This window comes from Plectropomus leopardus, chromosome 2 (assembly GCF_008729295.1).
Source record: "Plectropomus leopardus isolate mb chromosome 2, YSFRI_Pleo_2.0, whole genome shotgun sequence".
Classification (NCBI taxonomy): Eukaryota; Metazoa; Chordata; class Actinopteri; order Perciformes; family Serranidae; genus Plectropomus; species Plectropomus leopardus.
In genome coordinates this window covers 30,448,156-30,458,858 of record NC_056464.1, presented here as the reverse complement: position 1 = coordinate 30,458,858, position 10,703 = coordinate 30,448,156, and the positions used below count along the sequence as shown (strand labels likewise).

At 41.8% G+C, this 10,703-nt stretch overlaps 1 protein-coding gene across 3 annotated transcripts in view; it reads right to left on the bottom strand.

Annotated features, from left to right (window-relative positions):
* Window positions 1–10,703, bottom strand: part of slc12a5a (solute carrier family 12 member 5a) — a 121,006-nt gene continuing 110,303 nt past the window's right edge. For 2 of the 3 annotated variants that reach the window (XM_042508305.1, XM_042508317.1), the window contains 11 exons: window positions 9,557–9,661; window positions 9,063–9,231; window positions 8,778–8,973; window positions 8,156–8,325; window positions 7,625–7,756; window positions 6,605–6,712; window positions 5,943–6,068; window positions 5,045–5,277; window positions 4,819–4,833; window positions 3,675–3,808; window positions 1–2,060 (listed from right to left, as the gene is read on the bottom strand). In XM_042508305.1, the coding sequence (XP_042364239.1) occupies window positions 1,969–2,060; window positions 3,675–3,808; window positions 4,819–4,833; window positions 5,045–5,277; window positions 5,943–6,068; window positions 6,605–6,712; window positions 7,625–7,756; window positions 8,156–8,325; window positions 8,778–8,973; window positions 9,063–9,231; window positions 9,557–9,661 (1,480 nt within the window). In that variant the 3' untranslated portion in view covers window positions 1–1,968. The remainder of the gene's footprint in view (window positions 2,061–3,674; window positions 3,809–4,818; window positions 4,834–5,044; window positions 5,278–5,942; window positions 6,069–6,604; window positions 6,713–7,624; window positions 7,757–8,155; window positions 8,326–8,777; window positions 8,974–9,062; window positions 9,232–9,556; window positions 9,662–10,703) is intronic. The other variant, XM_042508309.1, reaches the window with a different exon arrangement.

The window sequence follows — 10,703 nt, the reverse complement described above, 5'->3', positions numbered from 1 at the left end:
ATGAGTCCGGATTTCAACTATTGCACATTCCTTCCAAGATGCACTTTTTTTTTTTAAAACCTAAATATGATTTGCTCACAAGTCATTCAGTCAGGGACGTGTGTGGCTCAAATCTTAACCAATCTAGAGGATATAAAATCTCACTGGAGAGTCTACTGCATAGAGTTCAGCCTTGTGGACAACGTGAGTTTCCTAGCTACAGAAGCCATTGTCCTCTCTATTTATTTAGACTTGACCCTATAAACGATCAGTCGAAAGATGTTCAGAATCTCTCCGTATGAGCTGATAAACGTTGAGCATCTGAACATTTATTCTTTCATCATCTATAGGCCGACTTTCCAACTACAGAGTCGTTACCGCACTAGTTTCATGCAGACACCTCACTTTTCCTTCTTTTTTGTTCTCTCTAATTCAGTCAATAGGATTTTTGTTCACTATTTCTCTTTGAAAAATACTTTAATATGGCACGTTTAATGTATCTAAATTAGGCAAAAACAACAATATATCTTTGAGTGACAATCAAAATGACATACAACTATTTCATCAATATGTGATAACTTCTGTCTATAAACATAAATACATATTTGTTCTCTAGATGAAAAAATAACATTTAGTACTTTTTTTTTCACTTGTTGCACAGTGGCGGACAGTGCAGGTGCAGTGCTTGTCGAGGTTGCAATGACAGTTACCATAGTGACAGGAGCCTATGCCATCCAATAAATAAATAAATAAATTAGATAAATAAATTTTTAAAAACAGCGTTTTTTGAGCTGTCCCTCTCAGCGAAGGAACGTTTTCTCTCCACTAGAAGCTTTTTAGTATGTCACAAAAATACTACACTCATACTGAACAACGCGTCAGAGCTTGTACATTATTTACAGTGATCCACACGAGGGGTCGAGGGGTGCTGGCAATGGTAATCTCCTCGGGGTGTTTGTACTGTCTCCCCACTCCGCTGTTACACCAGCCTTCTGGTAGGAAACGCACTATTCACAGTTTTAAATTATGTGTCAATCTCTACAAACTAAGCTAGCCTTGTTGTATTTTTTTTGGCACTAACAGTGGCCACGGGGATGAACAGCCACTAAGAGATGAGTTGAAAGGAGGGCGGGTAGAAAGACAGCGATGGCGGGAACAGAACCAAGTGGAGTAAAAACACACACACAGTTATAAGGACGCCATGCGAAGGAGTGATCAGGTTAAAGATAACACTGCAGGTTTCGATCCACGTGCCTTTTCAGTCTTCTTCAAATGTGAATTTCACAGTTCATACTCAACGACGCTATTCTCCGTCCAGCTGGTGGTCCTGACCGTGGGTAGCAGTGTCTTTTTGCCTTGAAAAGATAAATCACATCGAAGACGACAGGCTGGAGCTGTGGGAGGTGTCCGATCACCACGAGGGAGCTAAACAGACAGTCCTACACTGAGCTCATTTCGGCTGGCTCTTGTTCTTTCTGAGCAGAGGCCGCTGCTATGCCACACTCGTAATTTAAAAGAAATCAACAAAATAGAATCCGCAGAGATTTAAACAAAGACGGACACATACATGCATGTGCGCTCACACCTCAGCTAACAACCCACAACCCAACACCGCCACCTCCTCCTTATCGAGTGAGTTACTACAGTAGATTACACACTAGCAAGAAAAAGAAAGAGTCTCTTTAAGAGCAAATCTAGACAGCATCTAAATTAGTCTAAAGCCGACGATAGTTATAGTAGCTTACCGGACTGGAATGAAGGGTGCAGCAGCTGAGCGTGTGATGCTGCTGCTGGGGGAGCTGAGGGAGAGGTGCTGAGGCTGAGCTGGGCCATCGGCTGGGTGTGAGAGGACTATCTCACACAAAGAAACAGTAAGAGCGACACAATGATGAGGCAGCGTTGATGAGAGTGTGGGAGAAAAGGTGACACAGGAGCAGGGCTGAGGGAGGGGTGTGGGGGGGGGGGTAGCGGGGGAGGGGGGCTGCTCTTTCAGGAGTAGATGGTGATAACCTCGCGGCCGCCTCCGCGGACCAGGAGGACCCGGTTAAGACCGTCAGTGAGGACCTCCAGGAACTCCATGTCTGGGAGAGAAGTGTTAAGGAAACAAGAGGAAGCAAAATATACACAACACAGCGAGTCCTGATACAGAGTCCACAGAACGAAAACTTAAAGAGACCCCAAAATCAAAAATACACATTTCTCCTCTTATCTGTAGCGCTATTTATTAATCTGTATTGTTTTCATGTGAGTTGCCGAATGTTGGAGGTAGAGATGTCTGCCTTCTCTCTAATATAATGAAACCAGAGGGCACTTCGGTGGTGCTCTTAACTCCAAAAAAAAAAAAAAAACATTTGAAAACTCAGCTGGAATAAATTTACTCAAGATAATCCACTTACTTACAGTTAGATGAGAAGACGTCACGTTTGTACAGTAAATATGAACTTTGGAGCCAAGAGACCGTTAGCTCAGCATAAAGACCGGCATCATGGAAACAGCCAGCCTGACTGTCCGAAAATAACAAAAAACACTATCTTGTTATACCTTATTTGTTTAATCTTTATGAAAATTTGAGTGTAAAAAAAAATAAATAATGTGACTTTAAAGGAGGTTATTTCTGGACCAGGAGCAACCATTTCCATTCATTTGTGCAACATGTCAAACTATTGCTTTGAAAACACTGTTTGCATTTAGAGAAATAAATTTCGCAGCTTTAAATTTCTTGTTGTGAAAAACAGAAACTCTTATCATTGCCCGATGAGAGGAGATCAGTGTTGCAAAATGTGGACGGCTCAGAAACATATTTCCTGATTTGTTTGTCTTAACCATGACAAAAATCCAATTTGAATCAAAATGCGGTGTGCCAAAAGAGTAATTAAAAAGAATAAAACTAAAATATTACCGGCAAATGTTATTTAGAAGGTCTATCTTCCTCCTGCGGTGGCACTGTCTGCTCCTAAATCCTAATTAGTTATTTGCCTCCGTTGCCATCTCGAACATATTTCCTGATAACAAATCACAGCTATTTTTATTTCTGAAGTCAATTAACTTAAAAGTTATTTCTTGAAACACAAAACACAAGTTTATTCCCTGGCGGAGGAAAGTGCCTCGAGGCTTAAACTGGTTTTGATTGTATCGGTAGAGTGCCATGAAAAGTTTCACCGTTTTTCACACCACCTGAATGTCAATTTAGGGGCAAATCTGTTCGTTATATTTATACTTTTGTAGGTCAGTTTACCGATGGCACATGGACCGGACATTCATTTGAAACTGATGTTCTGGGTGTATAAATATGGAAACACCCGTGATTTAATCATCTTATATTTGGATCCTGCATATTAGTGGCATCTGCCTTAGTCTCGTGGTGATAGTTTTTCTTCCCGATATGTTTGAGCTTCCCTCATTTCTTGTAAGTCCTCAGAATAGTTCTCAGATAAAATCATCCACTAATAAAGATTCATTCAACCGCATTTTAAGCCTCTTGTCTTATTTGCATTAATTGTTTTGAGCCCCTTAAAGTTGGAGGCATCTAGAGCTGCATATGTGTCATTGTGATATTTGAAAGTTAATTCCTGGGACACAAAAAACTGTGACAGAGCAAATGACTCAACAGTGTCTGAGCTTGGTGGCTGTGTTTTGAAAGGGAGTGCTGTCTGAACTCCTCACAGTAAACCTACTTCTGTCCTGCTGAAGGATACAGTTCTCGTCACCTGTCCGGTTCTTGGGCGGCCCGGGCATGTTGAGGAGGACGAGCTTGGCCTCTGAGGACTTTTTGATGATGACTTCATTCAGCCGGAGTGCTGTGTGCATACGTCGCACATTGGACTGGTTCCTGAGTGAAGACAGAGCAGCAGGAAATGAGGTCAAACTGTGATTAAGTGATATTTTAGAGCAGTGGTTCCCAACTGGTGAGTCCCGGTCCAAAAGTGAGTCACAGGTCTATGGACTGCAAGTGACTTGTCAAGTTTGTGAAAAACTGGCTGTCTGGGGTGTTTTTTATGCTTGAGGAAATATTTTTCCTTGAGCGTCCCTGATTGTTGCGGGGAAAATGCATGTTGTGTTGGTCCCACAAGATGTGTTCAAGCACTGTTAGAAATTTGAAAATCCAATGATAATTTCTTATTTTAAAGATTCTGGCTGGGATAAATTGTGTGACTTTGGTGATTTTTATTTTGGTGGGCCTGCGGTTGGAAGGATTGTTTTCTTTAAAAATTTTCCAAAATGTTCAAGGAAAGAAAATTGCTAAAAAAAATTAGAGAAAAAGAAAATCAGCACCAAAAAAAAAAGAAAAAAATTTAAAAAATGGCAACAATTTTTTAAGAAAAAAAGAATTTGTCAAAAGTTTTTAAAAATTACCCAAATTTTTAAAGGAAAAAAAAAGCAAATAAAAATTGCCAAAGTTTTAAAAAAAAAAGAAAACATGCCTGTTTACTTTCAACACATTTTGACGATTCTTTTCTCTTCAAAGGTCTGGACGGAGCCCCCAATGACTTCCAACTCTAGAAACGCCCCTGGTTTTAACTAATTGCACTGCATTCTCACAATATATCTTATATTTTATTGTGTATTAAGTCCACGTTATTTGCATTTTGTCAAATTGAACGTGTGGTAATTTCTCCTATGTGCCGATGCTGAACCAATGACTGAGGAGAAATCTGGACCATGCGGCTGGATCAGTTGGGAACCATTGTTTTAGAACACGTTACAAATTATTTTGTGATGCTGAGCTGGGCAGGGTGACAGATGCTCATTCACACACAGGTATATTCATCTGCTCATGTGGCTAATTTGGTATGAGATGTGAATGGACTGAATGAGGTTTACAGGGACTTCAATACTTACAGGTTCTCCCACTCGCTGCAGCATGGCAAGAAGAGAAACACATCATCAGTACTAAGCTAGTCTACCTATTCCAAGTTCTGCTAAAAAAGCCTCATAAATCCTTTAACAGCACTCAGCAGACCTCTGTGGTACTGAAAAAAGACTCAAGGCTCTTTTTGTACGGAACAAAAAGGTAATTCGCCTTTCACAACAGGTAAAGGTTCAGCGAGCATTTCAAAGAACTCACGGCTTCATGTTGAAGATGTCTTTGATGCCCTCTGGTGTGGCTGCGCCGGGCGGCTTGGCCGGCTCGCCATCACACTTCTCAGTCCAGGTCATCTGGACCTGCTCTCCGGGGCTCTGAGCCCCCTCTCCAGGGGTCAGCGGGGTGGCCGGGGTTGCGGGGCTGGCTGGAGTAGTGTTGTCGTGGATGAGCTGAACCTGAGCAGGGGGGGAGACAGGGGAAGAGGCCGACTTTGACTATGAGACGAGAGGAAGAGAGGACGGATGTGGATTTACATGTACATTACATGGAAGGTTGAAAGAGTCACAGTTGAGGTGGAAATGTAGGAATGCAGGTCAAAGTCACAGAGAGCCACAGTGTTTGAGAGAGGGAGAGGGAAGACAAGCGTGATTAAGAAGCCTTATGCTGTTTAGTATGCATAGTATGTGGTTTCTACTACAGTAAAATGGGCTGTGACTTAGGCAAGAAAAATATTTATCTGTATCCCATTACCTTAAATTTAATCTGCAGTTAGATCACATGATGCAACCAGTTTAACAGAAATTTTAAACTGTGAATTTATTACCAGAAAGGCGACGATTACAGCATGTCATGAACTCTCTTGTGTAATGTATTTTTTTTTACAAGCTGAATGCCGTCTAGTTCCATTATATTTGAGAAAAGGCAGACATCTCTACAGATATCTCCAATCACTTGGCTCCCACCAAAACAATCTAGATCAATAAATAGCAGCACAGGTAAGAGGAAAATAATAAAAAACAAAAAAAAAATTGCAATGCCAGTGGGTGCACAGTTTTTATCTTTCCAGTCAGGTTGTCACTTTTTTCCCCCTTTCTTGCTCGTTCTGTGTTGAGCAAACAAATAAACTTTTCACATCAAACTGAGGTCAGCTGTGCTCTACCTCTTCCTCAGGCTTCTCCTCCTTGTTGGCTGCTGGCGGGTCCTCAGTCACACTCAGCTGGGTGGTCACAGCGGCTGGGTTCTTGCGGCGGATTGACCCGCGGGATGAATCGGTGATACTCTGAATCTGTGAAGATACAGATGAAGCAAAGCAGGAGAGAAAAGATATGAGTGGAGATGCTCAATATTTATTTGAAGCAAGGCAGGTCAGGAATATCTTTCTAATAATCTGTCATTTACTGTTTATCACCACAATGACTCACAGAAAAAGTTTGGTAAAGGGAGGATAATTCACCTCCACTTATTAAAGCTATTGACGTGGAGAACCAGGCGATCTTAAAGTTCAACAAAGAGCTAATAATAGCACAACACTGAGATCGATATCTTTTATTTTCTCACATCTGTCAAAACAACATCATGCTGTGATTCACAAAAGCAAAGCAGTTGCTGCTGTGGCTGCAGCCAGCGCTGACAGAGAGGGTAAATATGGTGTCCCACTGCTCCGCTTTAACCGTAGACATGCTTTTGTCCGAAGGGGCTTATGTGTCATGTCAAGTCAAATCAGGCCCAGCCATGCCAAGTCGCCCCGTCAAGTCACGTCAAATTTATGTGTGCATCTCGGAGTACGAACAACAAAACTTTGACATAAACAAACTTTCTTACCTCTCGCTCACGCTCAGTCTTGGTCAGGTTGATCTGTTTAAGCATCTGCGACCGTTGTTCCATCACCAGGGTCTTCTCATAAGTGTAGGCTGAGATGTCGCTGTCGTGCTGAGATAAAAATAGTTAATTGTTTTCTATTATTCCAATTGTTTTTTGTATGTTTTTTTTTTTTTTTTTTTTTTACAATTATTTAAGTGCTTTTTTTATTGTGAAATCTCATGTAATGCTGTCTCTTTCTCTGCTGAATCCTGGATGAGAAATGCTTGAATCACAAGCATCAAATGACGTGTTGTTGTACAGACCACGTCTCAAAGCAAATGTGTTTATATCTATTCTGAATGGTTGCACCAGAAGGCAGGGTGAAAAAGCGTGCCTTTAGAGAGAGGGGTGACACGCAATGAATCGTACAAACGGGGATATAAAGGCGCACACTTTTGGACAATCTTTCCCCACAGGCATTCATGGTGTTGCACTTAGTTATGAACACAAAAAGTGACACAAGTCATTGTTTGAAGAATGAAAAAAGAAAAAAGAGCTTGACAGAGAAAATGAATTCCTCCTCTGCATACCCGATCATTGCTTGACAAAGTGGCTGAGTGTGTCTGGATTTTGGTTTTCAAAAGTTACAAAAATTGTCAGACTCATTCACTCGAATTTGAATGTCTATAAGATGAGAGGGGAGGACATTTTTCCACACTCTGTTCAACCATCTAGCATGCACTTAAATCGAGCACACTGAGCCTGAACACACGCTGTATTTCATGCCGTAGCTTGCACCAATCAGCTGGTTCATACAGCGCAGTTCCCAGAGCACTCATACTCTTTCTACCTGTGCACAGCACTAGTTGTGCTCACTGGAGCAACTGGCCAAGCCTGAGGCCTCGCTGGGTTCCCCAGTTATGTAACCAGCTAAGTGCCACTGAGTTTAAAGCTCTTAGAGGTATTTTCATGTATTTTTTTCTGATATAGTAAGTGGTTACAGATACTTCAAAAAGTAGTTCTAGTCTCGAGAAAACTCACCATTTCTACAACTTCCACCATGGCGTCGATACGGAGGTGATAGAGGAATGTGGTCAGGTCTTTTTTCATCTGGATGCTGTTGTCGTCCAACTGGGCCACGGTGAAGATGCGCATCTTGCACTTCCTCCAAACCTGTGCAGCAAAAATAACACAGCTGATATATCCTTAAAATATTGTTCTGTGACTACTTTATGTTGTTTTTTTATCATTTGTAAATCTTATTTTATATGATCTTTTGCACCCGTTTACAACACAAACTATTTCTGAGCTTCATCTCAAAGTATTAAATGTTTTTTTCATTTTTATTGAATTAAACCATTAACAGACACAAGAAATATGTGTATACTAACCTCAGCCCTTGCAAAATAATCAATAAAAAAAACAAAAAACTTGATAGAACATTGCAGAAAATGTTGTGACAGGATGTGACATACATCGGACATAAAACCTTTTCTGTGAAGCGTTCATTCTGTCTGTACTGTACTTGAAAGTTCACTTTTAACCATCTTTTTTGCAGTGTTGCACACACACCTTGTGCTGGCGGAGAAGGAAGGGCAGCAGCATCAGCATGCCTCCATCATGGACAATCCACCAAACATCAATGTGACCCTCAGTGAAGCGCTCTCCGTTAGACGGGAAGGCTGAGATGTTCTTCGGGACAAGCAAAGCCAGGTGAGCAGCGGTGGTTTCTCTGACCAACTCTGCACAACAAATACACAGAGACACACAGATGTTACGCAGATACAGGATGTGTTTACACGTTAAAAGTGTTTTGGATTTTGTTTTGCAAAGCTGTCTTTAATTGGCTGTGGCTGGCATCATTGGGTTGTCTGAACTGGTATGTTTTTGTTACTGCATCTTTTGGCATTGCATCCATCAAATATTTCCTATTTTCTTTCATGCCGTACTCTTATTAGTTGGATTTTCTTTTCACTTCCCCCGTCAGCAGAGAGGTTAAATAACAGGATGAGCTGCTTAAAGCTGGAGCTGGTAGAGTTTTTGTCTTGCTGAGATGCTTCAGCAGCACAGATACCGGTGTGCAGAGCACTGGAGTGCTTGAAATCTGCAGTTCTTAGTTTAGGACATGAGTTCAACACTTCAACACACTACTACCCCAAAAAGCTATTTTTTTTTTGTTTTCCCAGTGACCCACCAACAAAGTTCCTCCAGGTCTGATGCTCGTCTCCCTGCCTCCAGTTGCGCGGCCAGGACACCAGCACAGCATTATGTTTCAGGCCTCCAAGTCCACTGGCCTGGATGAGGTGGGAGGTGGCATCACGCAGGTTCGAGGACACGGTCACTTGACAGAAACCCTTCACCTTCTCGGTCTCCATCAGTTTACGCAGCGCCTAGAAAGACCACACAGATATTAATGTTACCAAGCTGCAGAGAGGAAGTGAATATAGCATCCTTTTATCGAACCATGAAAGATCCCTACCTGCTCTGCACGCTGCGTTTGGTCATAGTTCTCCAGGTAGGTTCCCTCCAGCGCTGTTCCAACGATGGTGAGACCTTTGCCTGCCTTCAGCTGGTTGGTCAGAGAGAGCAGACGAGGCTGCTCTATGTTTTGCTCTGCGTCTGTGCTGACCAGCGTCAGCAGCTGGGGCCTGAAGACAGGGGAGAGCAGAGGGGAGAGAAAGTGAAAACACAGGGCAGAAAAAAGTCGAGGGAGAGAGATGCAGGGCAGGGAGAGCGCTGAGGAATCACATGAAGGTGTGATGAAAGAAATGTTAAAGTCCTAGTCGGGAGGGGGAAAGAAAAAAAACAGCATGAAAGGTCGATGTGTTAATATGAATTCACAAACACTTGTTGTTTGACAGCTGTGATGAGGAGAATCACATTAACAGAGAGAAAACGCTCAGCGTGTACAGACATGATGTTTATTTCTTTCTTTATTCGATAAAACAACACTGTGTGACCTGTGTGTCATACCTCCAGTTCTTGGTGTGCGGCGGACCTTCCTCCAGCCGCATGAGAGCGTAGCGTGCAGCGCTCAGGGACAGACCTCGTATCCCATCACCCCACTCTTTCTCCGCACTGTGACACAGACGGACACCAATAAATATTCATCAATCACAACATGAATAATACTTCTGCAGCTTCATTAAAAAAAATTTAAAAAGTGATATTGATACAGCCAGCACACTGAAACAAATCTACTTTTAGACGACAGTTTGACATAATGCAGTGTGGTTAAGGATTAGGCATCACTGGTAAATGTCAAGTTGAAATGATGTCACTCACCACAGGGAATCACAGCACTTAAATACTCAGTGTGCACGGCTCAGCGCTACTCCATTATAAGCATGGACGGATTACTGAGGGGGCCGCACAGGGGCCAAAGGGGGCCTGAGAGGTCAGAGCCACTGTTTGAAGTGACGGAACAGTTTTTTAAAGGGGGAAATTTGCCTCCTTTTAACCCTTTAACACCTGGATCTACATTAATTAATTAATTTTTTTGTGCTGCATTCAAACACCTTTCAAAAGTATGTAATACTTTGAACTCTGACCCCAATTTTATTTGATTCTTTTTGAAAACATGGGGGAAAAGGCAATAAACTTAAGCAAGGCAATGAGCAACTTGACAAAAAATAACCAGCAACTTGCAAGAAATTTGTAGATTAAAAAAAATATTTCAAAAAAGGTCAGGAAAAATGTCAGAAAAACTAATTTATTTAGAATTTTGTTTCAGAATTATTATTTTTAAGCACCTTTTGTCTCCACATCATTTCATTTTTTAAACTGTAGATAGAACCATCTAATTCTGAGGTGACAATATATGTGTTTCCTGTAAGTGGTTTGCTACAACGCAAAGTGTGACAGGAGCCCCAACAAACAGTGAAACTAAAACCAAGAGCAGCAACATTCATTTAAACTTTTAAACAAAAAAAAAATATCAATGGTGCAGATTTAGGAGCAGAAAACACAGCAAGCGTGCACGCACTCACACCACACACACACACAATGGACAGACACACACACACACACACACACACACACACACACACACACACACACTTTCCAGCAAAATTCAGAGGCAGCAAGCGAATCCAATCTCTCCTGGGGTTACGCTCCACTC